Source organism: Vigna angularis, chromosome 4, assembly GCF_016808095.1.
Source record: "Vigna angularis cultivar LongXiaoDou No.4 chromosome 4, ASM1680809v1, whole genome shotgun sequence".
Classification (NCBI taxonomy): domain Eukaryota; kingdom Viridiplantae; phylum Streptophyta; class Magnoliopsida; order Fabales; family Fabaceae; genus Vigna; species Vigna angularis.
Window position 1 is genome coordinate 31,707,643 of NC_068973.1, and position 20,778 is coordinate 31,728,420.

The 20,778-nt window shown below is 29.1% G+C and overlaps 1 protein-coding gene across 2 annotated transcripts; it reads right to left on the reverse strand.

The window, feature by feature from the left end:
- Nucleotides 1–12,107: 12,107 nt before the first annotated feature.
- Nucleotides 12,108–14,126, reverse strand: LOC108331086 (LOB domain-containing protein 36). 2 transcript variants are annotated; one of them, XM_052876659.1, is made up of 2 exons: nucleotides 13,060–14,126; nucleotides 12,108–12,411 (listed from the first exon to the last, which is right to left on the reverse strand). In XM_052876659.1, exons 1-2 carry the CDS (start codon nucleotides 13,697–13,699, stop codon nucleotides 12,407–12,409), a joined length of 645 nt encoding a protein of 214 aa, XP_052732619.1. In that variant the 5' UTR covers nucleotides 13,700–14,126; the 3' UTR covers nucleotides 12,108–12,406. The 2 variants fall into 2 exon arrangements, with proteins under 2 accessions (XP_052732619.1, XP_052732618.1); XM_052876658.1 differs by lacking the exon at nucleotides 12,108–12,411 and having other exon boundaries at nucleotides 12,915–13,710; nucleotides 13,777–13,963.
- Nucleotides 14,127–20,778: the final 6,652 nt, after the last annotated feature.

Consider the following 20,778-nt stretch of genomic DNA (forward strand, 5'->3'; position numbering starts at 1 on the left):
ATGGACTCTGTAGATCTTTAACAAAAATAAATAAATCAAATTAGTTACGACTTTTAGGTTTGGTTTCACCTTACGTCTAGTTAAAGTATTTTTAATTAAAAAATGAAATTCAAAATATATAACTGATACACGTATTTGAAAATTTTAAATTACTTCAATAAAATTAATTTTAATTTTTAGATACAATCATTACATTTGTGAAATACGTCGGTTCACGGCCCACCTTATACATATGTTGACCCAGTTCTTAATTTAAACAAGATAAACTTTATATTTTTTTTATTTCGTGTCAGGTTAACGTTTTCTTTTATTCATTTTTATTTAAATAAATTTAAAGAAATTGGAATAAAATATGTATGATTAAAATTTAAATCATATTATAAATTTTTATTTTAATTCTATATATATATATATATATATATATATATATATATATATATATATATATATATATATATATATATATATATATATATATATATTAATAACAATTATTTTAATATTTTTACTACGATAATTTATATTTTACATATAATTATTATTTTATGAAACGGATAAACTTAATAAATTACAATCTGATGCAACCTAAGTCAGTTAAACAGCAAGTTAAACTAATTAAATTTAAAAAGGCTACAATTAATAGGTGACTCCATCAAAGAATATTCAGCGTCAGATTAGAGATAGAAAGAGATGGAAAAAATCCTTACCGAAAAATATTCTAGGACAAAATATGTAATAAATATTAAATAAATATTTTTAATAGATAGATATACTTAATAAGTATCAATATTTAATTATTTACCTGTTAATGTGATATGTATTTGTTAATGTGATATGAGTTTTATGGAATTTGACTAGTAGATATTCTTTGGCAACTGATAATTATTGACGAATTTTATTTAACTTTTTTAAAAATAATTTAAATTTTTAAAATAAAATTATTAGTGAAGAAAATATTAAGTATTAAAGATTATTTTAAAATATGACTTCATATTGTATTTTTTTTATTTAGATATATGAAATTGAAGTTAGTTTTAATAAGATTAATTTTTTAAAATTTATATGTTAATGCAACTCTTTTGAATGTGTGCTTTAGACAAACCAATTTTTTGAATTAATATTTAGTTGTGATTTTTTTATTTAAACTTATATTTTAAAGATTTTTTTAAATAATTTATTTAAAATTTTACAAAAAGTAAAATATAAAATATATATATCAATAAATACGCACAAATTTTAAAATAAACTGCTGATATTTTTTTCACATGGACGAGTAACATAACACATAACAAGACAAACTTTTTAAAAAGAGATGAGTAACAGTTAGATACTATCTTCCTGTATTATGGTATATAGCTTAGATAAACTCACATTGTGAAAAGTGGTTTTATTTTATACAATTATTTTTCTATTAAAACAGCCTTCCCTTAAAGAAACTTTTTGCTTCAATGTCTCTGGAAGCACCATGTACACAACACTCCATTTATCCTTCTCCATATTAGATTGAAAAACTAATATTGCCAAAAATGATGTTTTTCTTTGAATTCTCTTTTGTATAATGATTGAAGGTTATGTATACTTTCATTATCTTAGACTAGTGATTGAATGGTGGGAAACATTAGAAATTAATTTGGTAGTTGAACAGTTGTTGAATAGCAACTCAAGCCGTTTCAGTTTATTCTAACTTCAGTCACATTTTCTTATCATATATGTTTGTGGTTTTATTCTCTTGCGTGTTTGGCGGGGCATCGTTACCCTGCCTTATGCTAAACTTTAAGAAATTAAGCAAATCAACATAATTATTCTTCATGATAAATGAAAATGAAGTAACATGCTTTGTTTTCAAATGCTTAAAAAGAGAGAAAAATAGTAGTAAGGATATTGTGGTACTATTTGGAAAAGATTCTTTCAACATTATGTGGTGATGGTAGGTCTAATATTCATTCACTTATAGGTTCTATATCGATCTACAAATAACAAAAGTATTAATTGGTTCATAGGATATATCACTAAAATAATCTATTTATTGGAAATTAATATAATTTCAATATCGATTTAAATAATGTGCACTACCTTCATGTTTATGGTAAGCAATTGTAAAGTGAAGAAGCATGAGAATATATTATAAATTGATATAAGAAGTGATCCATCAGTATAAAATCGCGTACAACATTGAATATTTAGGACTGTTAACGTCGAATTCGTCAACGACGTCGTATCAGGAGACGTTAAGTTAACATCGAATTTTGTCAATATACAATGTTAATCAATTTTTTTGTTTTTTTTAATTAATTGTGATCCTTTTCACAATCTCTGAGAGACCTGAAAGTAGAAAAACGACAAATTTCAGTTTTTGGTATTTTATAAAGTAAGAATTATGAACGTGTAGTGTAGTATCATCAACAAACAACAAACAAGTTCAACCAACAACAACAAACAAGTTCAACCAACAACAACAAACAAGTTGAACAAAAAAAACAACAAACAAGTTCAACAAATAAGTTTTTCAAAACGAAAACAAAAACTAACATTCAAAATGCACCTATGAAGGACAAGAACATGAAAATAATCAGTCAAAACAAACGAAATCATACATAAAATAATTAATTAACATGCATTTGTATCAAATGAAAGAAAGATTACATGTGATGGTCGCCAAACTTCGTTCGAGAAAAGTTTAAGAGGAGAAGAGGGTCTCGTGCACTAAGATAGAGTGAATGAATTTTCAATCTCTCGCTCAAATTTTTATTGAATTCACTAACCTTTTAATGTCTAAAGCTGAAGCATTTGATATTTTGTATCCTTTCACGTCGAATTATGTCAAATCCTGAAAATGTCACGTATAAAGGAGGGACAAATGTCTCAACCAAAAGAGATTTAACATTTTATAGAATTTTTCCCAAATCTCAGTTCATTTCATTTCTCAGAATCTATACCTCTCTCTAAAAACTCAAGTTTATTCTTTTCTCCACCTTCTCTCTAAATTTTCTCCTTCATTTTTCTTCCGATCAACAATCAGTTGGTGCCTGAGCACTCCTGGTATAAAGGGCTTCATTTGGCACCGATCAAAATCATCTCTTGAAGTTGGTAAGGTCCAAACCTTCTTTTGTGAATTCTTTGTGTTTTTTGTGCATGCAAGAATTGACCGGCTTGCATGTGTTTTTGTTTTGTTCCTAAGTCTTTTCTCTTTTGGTTTCTTTTCGGTTGATTTCGCTGCACCGATAAGAAATTGTAGTTGTTGTAGAAATTCTCAGGTTGAAATGTGAAAGAAAAATGGTCTCTTTGATTCGAGGTAAGGGAAGCTAGTTAATTTAGTTATGATTTTTTTCTGTATGAAATTACTGTTTAGATGGTTGCATGTATATGAATTGAATGTTTGATTGAATTGATGAATGATGGAATCTGTGAACTGGTTGAAGTCTCTGCATAAGTGTTCGGTCTGTTCTGGTTTTGAGAAAGTGAGTAATTGCAAATGAGAGTTTGGAGCCGAGAGTGAAATTGGTCAGTGGGAAGAGTCTGAGCAAGTGTATTTAGACCTGTTAGAACCTTTAAGTCCTCCTAAAATGTGTTAAAAGTAGGAAAATAGATTTTGGGTCTTTGTGTGGTGAATTATGCAAAATTTGAAGTGAAATCAGGTACGAGACTCTTTGGCATTATGTTAGAAAGAATTAGGTACTCTTGGATAGGTGTAAATGTGTATATGATTCGTGTTTGGAAGATTAGAAGTTTGAAAAAGTGTTTAGTTTTGGTAAAATTTGATGTACTCAAGATTCTGCAGAAGTTTCTACAGAATTATGCAGAAAATTGAGGGTTCGCTGTTGACCGCTCGACCATGCGCTGATTTCGCCGTTCGGCCTTGTTTTGCGCTCTGTCATTAACTGGGCTCGGTCTCTTTGAAGTCCTCCCAGTTCATGACCGTTCGGCTTTAGTAGCGCTCAATCTCATTAGTGCTTGTTCTGTACTAACGCTCGGTCTCGGTAGTGCTTGTTCTATTCTAGCGCTCGGTCTTAGTAGTGTTTGTTTTGTACTAGCGATCGGTCTCAGTAGTGCTTGTTCTGTACTAATCGGTAGTGCTTGTTCTGAACTAGCGCTCGATATTGTACTAGCACTCGGTCTTGTACTAGCATTCGGTCTTGGTAGTGCTCGGTCTTGCACTGGTACTCGATTTGGTATTGGTGTTCAGTCTTAACTACGTTCGGTCTCTGATGGGCCTTACCTGTTAATGAGGTCTCTCTTAGTGGTCGGTCCTAAATAGAGTACGACCACTCCTTCAGTCTTATCTGTTATGAACCGTTCGGTCCTGTCCTTTGAGAAGTGAGAAACCGTTCAGTCTCCACCAATCTCAGGGTGTTCGGTCTAAGCCGATAGTGTTCGACATAAGATAAAAATGTTCGGTTTAACTCTAATTTTTGGTTGTTCTAGTATTCGGCCCTAAAACTGTGTTCGGCTCATGCTTGAGTCTTACTCTTAAATGACCGTTCGGTCATGTTAGTATGTAGGGAGAGTTTCTCCCGTTCGGTCTTGTTAATAGGTTAGGTTGATCTTTTTCGTTCGGTCGTGTTTAAGAATGATGGTTATTTTACTAATCAGTTTGATTATACTTAAATGTGATGGATGAGGAAGTATGTTGGTATTGAAGTATGGTATGATAATTCTAATGAAATGTGAAGGTATGATGAGATACTTATAATATGGATATGAAAGAGTATTCCAAGGAGGAATATCTATGAATAGTATTGGAATAGTAAAGTATGAATGTTGACAAAGTTTAGCTGGCGTTTATCCTGATATTATGTGATTGCTCATTCTCACGCAGAGAAGAGTAACTCATGTGTGGGAATGACAGGAGGTCCTAGACCATAAGGTGAACTTGGGCGGAACGGACTAACCTTGGGTGGCAGCTGTTGAGGGTATCCCAGCTATTACATCACCTGGGTGCAAAAACGTTGTAGCTACACAGAATTCATACAGTCCGGACAGTCAGAGTAAAGTGGTTGGTCATTGCATGTATTACTGTATGGTTATGGTTCGAAATGTATGATTGGTTGTTGCATGGTTGACCTATTGATTTATCTCAGATTTGTGTGTATTATATGATGTACTGAATTAATTAAATTACACTAACTTACCCTTATTTTCCTGTCTTGTCATGTGGTCTGTTCGGTCGTCCTTGACTTTGCAATGATCACCCGGTGGGTGTGAGCAGAAGGAGCAAATGACTCTCTGGAACAAGTGCTAGAAGAAGAAGGTAGTTTAAGAGCAAGACCGCTCGGTCTTGTACTCCTATAGTATTTGTGTAGGACCGTTCGGTCGATACACTTCTTGTATGACTGATCAGTAAGCTCTTTTGGTTTGTATTAGTATTGTTTCTGTAAAGTTTTTTATTTATGGTTATTTTAGGATAACTGTAAATTAACTTTACTTTTCCGTGTAACTGTTATATTTTATTGTAAATGTAAGGATCCTTAAGTATAGTTTAAAGCTACATTTTTGGGATGTTACAAATTACAATTCTAAATTACGTTTAATAATTGCATTTATTTTCAAAAATGTCACCAATCATTTTTAACATTGACTATTCAGTGGTTGAATGTTAAATGCGTGACGCTATACATTATTTTTGTACTTAGTGAAAAATTCACGTGAAGTAAGCATGAAAAGTTTTTGGAAATTCTAACACAAATGAATTATAGAACCATGTATTTTAATGTAATGTAATAATATAATGTAATAATGTAATTTTATTATAGTTGTCCCAATAATCTTTTGAAAGCTAAAATTCAACGGTCATATATTTTTATTGAAAAATTAAAATAAATTATTTTCATTCTTCTTTATTTTCTATATATGTTTTCTGATTCTTCTTTTATTTTTTTATATCACTAAAATTAACAAAAAAAAATATTTTATGTCCGTTATTTTTTACCTTTTATGTATGTTATGGATTAGATGTGGATCCAAAAACAAATTCACATTTATTATTTTACCACCATAAATTTTTGTCTAGTTTTGATCAACTGATTAAATTCTTCGCATAATTTTAAAAAAAAACATTACACGTCTACAGTACCATCATCTTTCTCCTCCCAATCTTCATATGCCATCATCATGATAAACCTTTGCACCACCCTCTTCCACCGACCACTTTCAACATTTATTAGACTATCTCGCTACACCCATAGACAAGATGCTTGCAGGAAACACAAACATGAAGATATGTAGCTATCACCGTAGAAACTGTGTGGAGTTGGAGTTTTTTGGTTGAAGAAAATGTGTGGTGCTGAAGAAACAGTGGCGTGTTCTCTGGTTAAGAAAAAGAGTGATGTGAAAACGAAAATGTAAACGTACGATAAAAATAAAATTATATCTGAGAGACTGGACATAAAAGGTGACTTTTACGTCTGATGTCTATACATCAGACATAAATACGTATGATATATGACATTAGATGTAAAAAATCAAATTTTAGTTTGGTCCTCAACTAATATAAATAATGCCGTGTTAACTACAAAAATGTTAACGTGGATTTTTTTTAAGTTTTTTACTTGTAGGTTAATTATATCTAAATTTAGAGACATAAAATACTATTTTTGTTTTAGTGTAATGTACTTAAAGAATAATTTTGTTCATTATTTTATATTTAGTTTTATTCATTACCATGAGTATTTATTTAATACAGGAAGGAATGTTTATGATATGATTTAGTTTGACATTAAAATTACATCTAAACTACACAAAATATATATGGCTGATTCACTACAAAAATTCTTGAATTTATCGATGGATTTTAAACTTTTAATTATCAATAAATTTTTTGTTGATAAAATGCATCTATAATTATAAATTTTAAAATTTATCAATAACCGTCAATATTTTAAAATGATTATTGTGGATGGATTTGTCTATCAATAAATCAATCGATAAAAAAAAGTGAGAAATTTAGCGTCCAAATATAAATTTATTATAGACTAGACATAAACCCTAGATGAGGATTTCTTCCTCCCCTGATTTTGTCCATGTCAAGGGCAACTCCTTCATTCACGCAAGATACCATTAGAGAGTTGATACATTCTTGCTGCAAGTTTCACCTCCATATACATGGTTGTTACCTAACGTCATCATTAACAGAGAGTTGATATATGACCTTATTTGCTTTTGTAGGGTAGCCAAACAGAGAACCCAAGGTTTCCTCCTAGTGATCCCATCACGCTGATCAGAATGATCAACGTTGTCGTCGCCACCAATGCCTTGCCTTTTCTTTTCAAACAATCACACAGGTGATTGTGTGTTGGTTGGAAAAGGTGGTTAAAGCTGGATAGGAGAAATAAAGTGAAGACGAAGATGAAACTAGAGAATGATACGTTATGAATTTGTTGGTGTATTTGGATGGTAAAAATTATGGCTAAAGAAGTGAAAAATAGAGGTTGAAAATGGTGATGTAATGAAGATGATGGACTGGGAATGGGTGACAGAGAATGATGAAGAAATAGGGATTCTAGAGTTTGAATGATGGTGGTGTTTGATGAGTGGAGAAATTTTTATTGAAGTATGATAAAAGTATCCAGTTTCACTACTATTGTAAATGGACATGAAGGAAGAAAAAGAAGGAAGGAATGAACATGAAAAAAGAGAAAGAAGGAATGATGAGAAAGAAAATGAATCAGACTGTGATGTTTATTGTTGAATTTTATCAATGAAATCTTTTGTCGATAATTACTAACAATTTTTACTAACAAAATTCCTATTTTGTCAAAAAAAATTATTGATACATTGTTTAGTGTCAATCATTTTTGATTTATCAATAAATTTTAATTATTATTTTGACTGTTGATAACAGACTTAATATCCTATTTTGTCTTTAGTTTCGTTCGAAAATGTCAAATTAGTCCATCCTTTAAAAAATACGTCAATTATGTTCTCACTTAATAAAATTTACATCAATGAAATCCCTTCCGTTAAATTCGTACAAACGGCGTTAATTATTTTTCTCTTTTTTAACTAACGCCGTTTGTACAGATTTAACGGAAGGGATTTCATTGATGCAAATTTTATTAAGTGAGGACGTAATTGACGCATTTTTTAAAAGATGAACTAATTTGACATTTTCGAACAGAATACAAAATAGGATATTAAGCCTTGATAATATTAATTTTCTTGTAATAATTTAAAAAAATAAAAAATGTTTGTGATATTGTTTAGATTATTTGTTGAGTTTTTCATTTTAACTATAATTTTTTATTAATAATTTATTATTTTGTTCTATCTTTTATATTAAAATATAGTAATAACAGATATATGCCTTAAAATTATGAATATATATTGAATAATAAATTCTTAAAAACGTAAAAATAATAATTTAAAATTATTAAGAATTAAATTCATATGTTATTGTAGTCTAAAATGAAATACGTAAAATTAAAATTTTAATATTAACTTAAATAATAGAATAATAGGTCTATTTAACCAATGTGACTAAGTCATGAAATAGAATACAAGATTGCATGTTGTCTTGTAATTTCAGCTAATAAAACATCACCGGTTAAACTTTAATTGCAATAATTTGACAGCAGTCTTTTACAAGAAAAACATATATTATTAAATATATTAAATACTAACGAAACACGTATATTGAAGACATTATATAACCCTCCAACACCAAGAGGTTAGGTTGTCATAAAGATAAAGGCAAGAAAAAGTTATGACCGACTTTTGACCTTTACCATTCTATCGATAATTCTATACAACTTTAATAAAAAAAGTTGGAAGAAAAAGGATAATATTTCAACAAAATTAACCTATTGGATAAAGTTGGATCGAAAGTAGACAATTACAAAAATAAAATAAGATATTGGATAAATGAATAGTATGATGCAGGCTACAACTTACATTTTTTAAATTAAAAAAGGAAACATTATGTTACAAGAACTTTCGACAAAAATAAATATGTTTATTAAATCTATTGGTAGTGAATTAATTTATAAAATTTGTCAATATGATTTATTAATATGATTTGTGGGTAAATTAAGATTTATATTATTGACAAATATATTAAAGAAGTAAAAGGAAAACTTTTGTCACCATGAGGAATGTCTTCCTTCAACTCTTAACTATACATCTTTATGAAAAGAATCTAATTTTCTAAATGCACGTAGAATGTAGACACAAACATCAATCAAAGTATGAAAATTTTTTATTATGATTTTTATAAAATTTGGTCTTCATGAATTGTTGTACTTTTGAAAATGGTATTATTTCTTTGATTTCAAATACACTATATAATAATAATCTATATACATAAGCACACTTTGTCACATTTTTTGTTTATAGCTTGAAATAGTAGAACGACAACACGAAAGAAAAAAGTCGGATATTGACTGGGAGGTGAAGAGGCCATATCAGTCATCCTCGTTAGTTCCATTAATATGTCATTCGAACAACCATTCACTCTATATACACACACACACACACACACACGTAATAATACATTTTTATGTTAAAAGAATAAAATAACAAGTAATAAGTTACGAAGATAAAGAATTTGTGAGTAACCTACTTAAAAACCAATGAGTTAAACTAGATTAAATTGTATAAAAGTTAAAATTAATATAAAAATAGTTTCACCAAAATAAATTAAAAAGTTGTTAAAATGAAATTGAATCACTAGGACCTTTTATAATCTACTTAACATGTTATATATTTTAAAACTGGACTATTTTTTTGTTTTAAAAAAGTGATTTAGTTATATAAATTAAATTTATTACAAACTGGAAAAGGAGAAAAAAATTATCACTCTATTTCTTTCTACTTAAATTCGTATATAAACTTATTTATTAACTATGTATGTCCATCAACCTTTTTGTAAAAGAAAATATATTGCCAAGCTAGTATAAATGTCATAGTCTTTAATACGGAAGGAAAGACTACATAAAAGATAAATTTTTGTCGCTAAAGAGCATAGATGGCGATGCCTTTTTTTCTTATAATGTAATTAATATAAACACTGTGAACAGCATTTTTAATATTGAAACAATTTGTAAGAAGAAAATTTATATTTGATTTTATGATTAAAAAATATTAAAATTAAAAATGCACCTAAGAAAAGTAACTTTAAGAACAATAATGGATGATCATGTAAATAATTATTTTCAACAACCATAATTGTTTAAGTAATACACTAAACTAATTTTTAATATTTATAATTAAAAATATAAAATTAAAAATAATTTAATTTGATGTTCAATAAAAGAAGTTCAATTAATTTGCTACATTTTTATCTTAGTTTAGTTTCTTTAACTCGCTAGGATTACTTCTGACGGGCTTGTGGGAGAATAAGATAAAGGAAAGATGATAAAGTACAATGCAGAAAGTACAAGTTTAGTTGTGAATCTGTTTCCCTACGCATGTCTTATAATAAATGTTGGGTCTATTTAGCAAATAAACGGGCCTAGAAGCCCATTACAAATATGGACTCAGATTGCAGACACAGTTTCTTACTAGTCCATTATATTTTATCTATTCATTCTATTCATATATCTTTGCTTAAAAAAAGCTATTTAAGAATTTCAAGAGAAAATAATTTTATTAACTTTTATATGTATATTATTAAGATTATTACTTCTATTTAGCTTATTTTCTCTATAAGTGATTTTAAACAAATTTTAAAAAATCACTAAACACTGCACTACAATTAGTTTACAAACACATTAGAAATAAACTTTTAACAAATTACACAAACAATTTTATAAATTAATTTAAACTTATATAAAAGTTAATTTCATATTTTCATGTTGTTTTACTTTTAAAACTTTTTATTAAAGTGTTGGTCCAAAATATTATTATTACTAAGAAAACAAAAGAAATGCCCTACAATTTCGACCATACAATTAGTTAGATATTGCCTTCTGATTTCTCTGCCTTACTATTAAACCTATAAATTTAAACTCCTTTATCAAAATTTGGTTAACCTTACTATCTACTTCAATGTCTTTCTCCTGAGACATGAGCATAGTCGTTGGTAGTAAATAAAAATATAAATAAGGTCCAGTTTATTAGAGTTTATTTACTATTTTCTTTTTGAATTTGATTCATGTGTCATTTTAGTCGTCAAATACTTTTAAACGGATGTTTTATTTTTAAATAAGAGAACTTAGTCCCTCTCTTTTCTTAAAACTCGTAATATTTTTTTTCTATGAGAGTATTTCTGTGATCAAACTCTCCATGGAAGCATTTGGGTTTTTGAGGTTTGTATAAAGAGCTGAGATGTAATACTATTGACAAATTAGTGAGTAAGTCTTGATTGATGGTGATGCAAATAAGAAAATTATATATATATATATATATATATATATATATATATATATATATATATATATATATATATAAACATATGTTTTAAATCTTAAAAATTTCTAATATTTCTATAGAATTAAACTAGAAAACCATTGAAAAAATAAATAAACTAGAAAGTGAGGTTAAAAAACCTTTGTATCAGGCCAAACACACTTTTAAGAGTTGCAGAACATTCTTTTTAAAGTAAAATTGTTTATAAATTAAGTAACCTGTTTGGAATAATATCTTAAAACTGTAACAAACAAAAAATCTGATAAAAAAAGAACTGTACACCTTGAAAATTTTCAATTTATGGTAATTTGACGATAGAAAATTAATCACAGAAAGAAAGAAAAGAATTTTCTGAACTTTAAACAGTGACTTAAATGGCTACAAATTTTTAGAAAATAAAGATTAAAAAAATGGTTAAAAACATTAAGGAATTAAAATCAAACATTATTTAAATTACAAAGAGTAAAAGTACACTTTTAAGAAATTGAAATTTATTTTTCTCGACCGAATTAGGTGCATGGCATGATAAGATGATCGAGTATGCTATCCTACCTAAATATTGTAAACTATAAAAGATGACAAAAGGGAAGTATTAGGAAGGCCTGACTTCAATATTACTATGATGTTTAGTTTTACACTTTCTTTTAAAATGAAAAGATCTTTTGAACATTATAATTGAAGACATTTTATGTAAATATAAAAAGTAACTTATTTTTGCTGCATAATATGATAGATAATCTAATAGGATAAAAAGAGAAAAATAAAAATTTGTAAATATGAATTAAGTATTTAAAGTAGTAGAGAATTCAGGTATGTCACTCTTAAAATGGATAAGAGAAGGTCGTTCCTCTCTCTACTAGAAAAACCATTCTCTAACATCAATACAGATCCTACTTTCTAAAATGCATCTACCTAGAAAATCATCAAAAAGTTCAAACCCAAAAAACAATGCAGGCTTAGTCAGTCTCATATACCCCTACCTTGTCTCCCTCCCCACTTTCCTTCCTCTTTCTGCAACTTTCTCACTCTTCCTTCTTTACACCCTTTTGCCTTCCATTCAGAACAATTAAGCTGCAGAAGATAACAAAATAAACATTAGAACGGCTTCATTCTTTCAAATCACATCGCTCAACATTTCAATCTTTTAACACACAAAGCATTCAAACCTAAAAGGACATAACAGAAATGCATACTCATGTCGTTGGTGGTCTAACACACCAAAAATTAACTGTTTTTGAGTGTCTGTTTTGTTTTATACTCTCAATGTGAGAGAGAAGATATATCAACCCTTGGTTGATTAGGTGCAGCAAAACCATCACAAATCCGAAAAATAAAATCGAATGAGGAAAAACACTCTCAGCACACAAACCAAGATTCTCTTTTTAATTCCAATGAAACAACTTGGGCTAATCCCTTTTGGATTCTAGTTCTGTCAAGGCATAATTTCATATTCCTATTATAGTACTACTGATTTATTCTCTACTTGCTCTACTTGCACATGCTAACTTCCCTGATTGCAAAATATACAAGTGAAATCACGATCGTTAAATGCGACACAAACGCAAGACAAGACCTTTGAGCAAACCCTTAAAACTGGATTTCCAAACTCTAACTAGAAGACATGCCAAGTATTCAAAATTAAGAGAGTGCTACCGTGTTGATCTAATAACCAAACAGAAAGAGAGGTCATATGTGTTTGTGTACGTAGGTTAAGATTACCAGGGTCGGTCTGGGGCTTGGATTGCATAGGGGAGAGCATTAGGTGTTGGTGGTGCGGAAGTGCGAGAGGATGGGTGGGTGCGTGAGGGAAGGTGTGATCGGAGGCGAGGGTAGGCGAGAGAACAGCGAGGTGGTTGAAGGCGGCGTGGGAAGAGTGAGAAGCGGAAGCACCGTCGTCAGTGAAGGCGAAAACATCCTGATGAGGAGGAGGAGGCGCCGCTTTGAAGGGAAAGAGAGAGAAGGTGCGCGGTTGCGGCGGAGGCGGAGGAGGAGGAGGAAGCATGGCGTGAGGTCCGATGTAGGAGGCGAGTTCCTTCTTGGCGTGGTGGAGCTCGGTCTGCAACTGCTTGAGGCGGTGCTGGAGGATGGAGATGAGACCGACGCAGCCGTAGACGGGGTCCCGCAGACGCGCCTCGGCCTCGTAGGCGAGGGACTTAACCGCGTCCTCGCGCTGCGCCGCGTTGAGTTCGTTGAGAAGCTTTGCGACGTTGCTGGCACCGAAGACCTTGTGCACGTAGGCAAAGCGCTGCGGGTTGTCCGGCGGAAAATACGGCGCGAAGACGCACTCCTGCGTGCACTTCCGGCGCTGAATCTTGCACGCGGCGCAGGGGGAATTGGACGACGACAAAGAAGAGGACATTATTCTCCTTACTATAATAAGAGTTAATTAGTGATGAGTAATTAGGTGTGGTGATTTAGCAAGTGGACAAAACGCACCGCTTAGAAGAAGATCCGAAGGTTTATTAGAGAGATCCAGAAAGTTCCCCGGTCAGAGGACATGAGTTGGTTCTCGTTGTTGTTGTTGTTGATGATGTTCTCTATTCTCTATTATGCCATTTCAGATTTTGTTTTGCTGCTGCACCACCCATCACCCCGACTTACTCGCTACCCACGCCACGCACTTCACCTCTCTTTTTTTATCATTTCAATTTTCTTTTTTTTTCATTAATTCATTTATTTCTTATTATTTTATGTCATTTCTTTTTAGAAATATTCTTTACTAAATCCTAAACTTTATGTAGAATTTTTTTATTATGTGATTGATTGTGTCAATGGGGTGATTTTGGTTGGAAGCATGTTTTCAATAGTCAACTAAGAGCAATTACTGCGCTTTTAATATTGAATGCAAATAAAAGCTTATTCCTGATTGCGCTCTTCAATTGCATCACAAAAGGTATGTGTACAGATATCCATATTTTGACTCTCAATGCTCGATACTGTCTATTGTGGTTGTGGAGGACTAAATATATTTATAATTATTTATTAAAATCAACTCTGACAATTTAAAATTTTAATACTCGTATTCTTCTGCTACAAAAATATGGCTCAAACTGGGAGGAACCTAGGCAGCCTCTTTATCTATTAACATTATATTTTTTTTATGTAATATATATTCATTATAATTTTTATATAATATAATTATAATTTGAAATTTTAAAACTATTAAATATATGGATCCATGGGTGATTGGTTCCCGTGACCTGTTTTCAACACTATTTATGGTTGTAAAAAAATATTAATTCATTCCATATAAATGTCTTAACTATATAGTGCAAGAAAAAGTTTACAATAAATATAATTTAAATTAAATGGATACAGAGTTTTACACTATTATTTAATTAGAACATATTGTTTGTCTAGTTTTTAAGATGATTATCGTAAAATGTAATAAATTTATTATATATGGAACATAATTAAAAGATATTTTTACTGTTCGAATTTGATATGAATCTCATAAGTTCACTTTTATTTGAATTAATTTAGTTATTATAAATGTTTACTAATTATATAGTTTTCAAGAGTAAATTAGTAATTTTGAGGAAGAGTAAGTGATAATTTAACAGCCTCATAATTCAACAGATAATATTAGTGATTATTATTCTTACTGAAGCTTTCGTTATTATTTTTCTTCCTCTTTTATTACGTTTTTTTTTCATTTGTTTTATCATGTAACCATATGAGAATTTATATTCTATAGGATCCATTTTTCACAAACTGATTTATTGCTTGTTAACATTTTAATTTTTTTAATATCAGTTTTAAAAACTTTAAGCATAATTTATGTCATAAACAATGTTTTAGACTCAATACCATAATTGATTTATTTTTTGGATAAAATAAGTTATGTAAATAGACCAAACCATATTTTCAACTCGGGCTAAATAAATAAATAAATGAAAAGTCATATAACAGATAAATACATTATATTGATTCAGACTCATACTTAGGTTTACAAAATCGATGTGTCCTGTCTGTAAAGTTTAAGTGTATTCAATTGCATATAATAGTAGACTCTAAATTTGATTTAAAACTCAATTTTTATCTTCAATCAACAATAAATTTAAATTTATCTTTGATTGAGAGAGTAAGGGAAAGCAAAAATCTTAATCCTCCAAATACTCTATTTTTAAGTATGAAGGCTTAATTTTTTTAAGAAACATTTTATATAGAATAATATTTTTTTTCACATTTAGATAAACTTATTTAAAAAAGAAGGCTGAACAGATATTCCTTTTAATTATAATCAAACTCAGAGCTGTTTCTTACAATAACAGTTCTCTGTTTCCACTTTTTTTATAATAACTATTTTAAGCAGAAAGAAACATACCCATTATATTATAGAAATAAAAAGATGATATATATATATATATATATATATATATATATATATATATATATATATATATATATATATATATATAAGAATAATTATTATTTTTAAATTTACAAAAAAAAAAAAAAAACTGATACTAAGAGGATGGTAGTTTGTTTCATGTTCCTTTCATTTGACTAATCATATATTGTAAGTACGAAGTATATTAATTAGTTTTCGTATGATAGTTAATTTTTGGTATCCGTTCATTTCATTTAAAGAAAAATACATTTTCATTTAGTTTGTAAATGATATGTAATTATTTAAAAAAATGACTGTCCAATTATCAGTGTTCCTAGGATTCATGTTTGATTGAATTGATTCTAGTTAAAATTGAGTTCGAAGTGATATAAAATTAGTTTAAGTATTTTTATTGGAAACGCATTAAGTGTCTTTTTCAAAAAAAGAAAATAATGTAATTTTATTTAACTTTGATTAATTTTTAACTTTATATTTTAAAAAATTAAAATTAATCATTCAACCAAAATTAACTAAAGTTATGATATTTTTTTTCCGTGAATCTGTCCCATTTTTATTCTAAAAGCAAGTTAACAATACAATTTAGTACAATTTTCATCCAACATAAAAATTATCAAGTAATTTAAATTCAATCAATTTTGAAATCATAATCAAATCTTAGCATAAGTAGAAAATGTAAATTTTCACCTAAATTAAGTCATGTTAATTGATGTTTTAATGTTGCAGTGTATGTGTTTGAAGACTTTTCGGTCCTATCAACTACGACTTTAATATGATTGATTAACCAAACATAAACATGATAGCTCATACTGAATACTTGATACTAGATACTTTATAACTAATAGAGCTCACATGTCAATTACTTAATACTTTATAAAGGTTAAGCTGCCTACTAAATATTAAGGACTCTGTCTAAAAGACTAAGTTCAATACATTTACATAGTGAATATTAATGGTCAGATGTAGCGCACTTCCTCAATCATAAACTAGACACCATCCGTCGATTACACTCCTTACTAGAGCCAAGTGCTGCCTACCTGGACCTATCCCTACTTGTCAAAAACATTAGCATACCACGAAACTTAGCCAAAACTAGTTACGAATCGCCACAAGTAAAATGGTCATTAGGTCAATGGACCCATAATCGAGGCTTATCTAGGTAAAAATCCATGATAAATAAAATACTTTTAAAATTTTTATTTTAATTGATCTTTAACTTCACTTTTGCATTAATTATACTCTGAAAAAAATCTATAACTTAGAGGTTAATAATTTTTTGAAAGCATCCTACCCACTAATTTTTTAGAGGGCGACATGTTGGTAAGGTGGAAGAAGACTCTTTGCTATTTTTATAACTAAATTAATAATTAAAAAATTGGCTTGAAGTTTACCAGAAGAATTATAATACTGGGAAAACCAATAGTAATTAAATAATATACAGTATTGCTTAATTCAGCACTAATATTAAATAATTCTATTTACAAGCTTTAGATATTTAAAACATACGCAATAGTTCAATAAAATATATTATAATACTTAAGTTTAAGTATTAACTATACAGCAATGCTTATTAAGTTGATTTCTTGTGTTTTTGTGACAGAAAAAACAGATTAAACATATTTTATTATTTCACGCGAACTATTTTATGCAATGGATTTTACCGGGTTCCAATTTTTGTAGACTAATCCTTGAAACGTATTTGACTTTAACACCTATTAAATCCACCGACATTTTGATTTGACCGATCGGATTAGTTTAAATTTGGTAATGATAGATTTTACAATAATTTCATTGACTTAGATTTTACAACTAGTTATTTATACAAAAATGAAAAATAAAAATTACCCCAGTAGAATCACTACGTGATAACAATCAACTTATATATAGTTAATATAAATATTTTCTACATCTGTCAATTTTTATAAAGAAAAATAAAAAAATTAATTTGTCATAGCTTATATTAATAAATGCATCGATGCAGTATAGTAGGCCAAGTTTAGGGTACGTTCTTTAACTACCATACAGAAACTAAAGTCGCGTCGTGAAATGAAAGAATTTTATTCTAAAGCAGAAATACAAGTGTGAGAATGTATAGAAGAATGAATGCAAGCAATGATGAAAAACATTTATAAAAAACTGTGAAGTGGTATTTAAAAGAGAAGGAAGGAGTTAGATGAGGGTATTAATTGGAGTTTCAAATTCAAAACTGAAATTGTATGAGAAACTTTTATATAAATACATGAACATATAAGACGAAGATCTCAAATTCAAGACATACTTTTATTTATTTATTTAACACCTCGAGTTTTAAAAACGAAAATAAATTGTATGATGGAATTAATTATTTAATTTAATGAAAAATGAAAGAAAGTAGCACAGTGAGTAAAATGAAAAAAGCTGGGAGGTTCTGTAGGAACTTTATATATATATATATATATATATATATATATATATATATATATATATATATATATATATATATATATATATATATAGTTGAAAGGGTGAAGGAGAGTGATGAGAAGCTAGCTGGCAGATGGTGGCACGTGCGTGGAGCGTGCGCGGTGGTTTCAGAGAATGGACAGTTGTGATGGGGTGTAGGTGTAATAGTAGTAGTAGAAGAAGAAGAGAAGGGAAGGGTATAATGGTAATTAAAGAATGTTTTCGTCCGAGTTTTTCTCCATGACATGCGCAGTGTGGTTTGATTGACATAAGCGGTAATTAGGTTATAAGTTTTACCGTTTTACTGACATGTAGAGGGAAGTGACAAAACCTTAACCGTGTAGGAGTCAGCCGTCAGCTCCAGCTCCTCCTTCTTCGTTTGTGATGTGTGTAGTCACTTTCAGGGGTCAACCATTATCCACCATTGATGAAACTGAAGTATATTTGTAAGATTATTATTAATGAGTGAAGCACGTGCTTGGTGGAGGTGCAATTAATAAAAGAGGAAGTACCCTGTTATTTTTTAGGGTTAGGAGTGGACGAAGGAAAAGTTGGAGGTGGTGGAGAAGAGAAAAGAAGAGAAGAGAATAAGGGAGACAAAAGGGAAGGAAGAAGGTGAGGACCATGGGATGGGATGAGACAGTGTCAGTGATTCAGTATGTTGGTGAGCAATTGCGTGCACACGGATTCATGCCATTAATGTATTCCCACTGGCCCTCCCTCTCTGCTTCCTCTTTCGTACTCCTCTCATCTCCTTTCATCCATTCTTTTTGTCTTCTTCTCTCTCTTTTCTCTCTCTTTTCTCTCTCTCTCCTTTCCTACCTAACTGCTCCTTCTCTTCTTCTCATTAACTCCTTCATCTTTTCTTTCCTTCCATCAATTCAAAATCTACTTCTATTTTTATTTTCGATATACTATATAATATTCTTTTCTTCCACTAATATTACACTTTATATCTCATCATTTCAACTTCAGGTACTCCTTTTGTCCTCCTCAGTCTTATCACCCACCTCCTTAGAAGCTCCACGTAAATACCTGCGTCACTCTGAGTTTTCTACATTTCTTTTTCACTTTTTTTTTATCATTCAACATTTGTTATTAAAAAATAATTATTAAACATTTTTCAACTTCAAAATGATAGATTTGTTTAACCATATTGCCTTTTCTCTCACAGCGTTACCATTCTGTTCTATCGATTAATAATGAAATTTGTTTTGGCCTATCGGATTTTAAACAATGGTAAGTTAAAACTTATACCCACGATTTCCTTTTTCACTTAATTAATATGCTCGTTTTATTATTTTACCCCTTCAAAATAGATACCAGAGATAAACAAACATACACTGATCAGAACATTAAAAAAATATGAAAGCACATGGAATTTGAGAACAAAACAAAGTAAAACATATGAAAGAGTTTATTTATTCAAAAAATATACACATAAAATTATGTAAAATCAATACTATCATTTACCATAAATTTTATTGATAAATGAATATTTTTTGTTGATAATTAAAATTCTAGAATTCTTTAATAAAATCTGTCGATAAAATTTTATTAGTGATTACACAATTTTATGTTATGAAATTTTAAAACAAATAATATTTTATAGATGTTATATCATGATATGAATTAAATTATTATATATTATATTTAATCAATGTATTAAATAATCTTGTTTAATATTTATATACATACTACATTAAATATATACCTACATACATATAATATCATGTTACAAATTAAATCATTCTTAGCAATAATATAATCTAAACTTACTACCCATGAACTCTAGAGAGTAGGTATTTTTGGAAAGCTAGAAACTAAAATGAAAATAATAATTTTATCTCAATTTTAAAAATGACCAACAAAGTAATAGATGGTACTATAATATATCCGTGTGAATGATAGTGATACAGTATAGTAGTAGCATACTAGTAGATAAATGTAAGATAAGTTTTTAGATCAGAGGGGGATGGAGAGAAAGGGAAAATGAGAAGATTTGTGGTGTGAAGTTTGTTAGGTTCACGTGCATGGAGTTGACATGTTGATATATATATATATATATATATATATATATATATATATATATATATATATATATATATATATATATATATATATATATATATATATATATATATATATATATATATATATATATATATATATATATATATAAAAGAAGGATTATTATATGTTAACAATCTTTTATAACAACCTTTTTATAATAGGTTATATATTATTATTTTATTAATTCGTTTAAATTTATTTTTAAAAAAGCATTTGAAACAAATTGATCACTGGCCCAACGTTATAAAAAAGTTATATAAAAAAAAAGAAATTGTTAAAAACATATATTTTTCTTGAAGATAAAGCATTTGATCAATGAATATTGTGATGCATGATGTGGTCTGAGCAAAAGTGATGTGTTGACTATGGTCATACACCTTTCAACGCCACCCAAAGCTCGTCGTGAGAATCATTGTTGCGTTTTTGGATCTTCAATCAAATAAATAGGAAACAAGAATGAGAGGAGAGAAGCCATAGAATCTAGAAAAGTGATTTTAAAAAAAATGATATATTTTAAAATAATAAAATTCGTTTATAATAAAACTATTTTTACTAAATTATTTTAATATTAA

What these genes read in the sequence shown, in the direction of transcription:
- LOC108331086 (XM_052876658.1), bottom strand. Translation starts at nt 13,699, where the DNA reads ATGTCCTCTTCTTTGTCGTCGTCCAATTCCCCCTGCGCCGCGTGCAAG.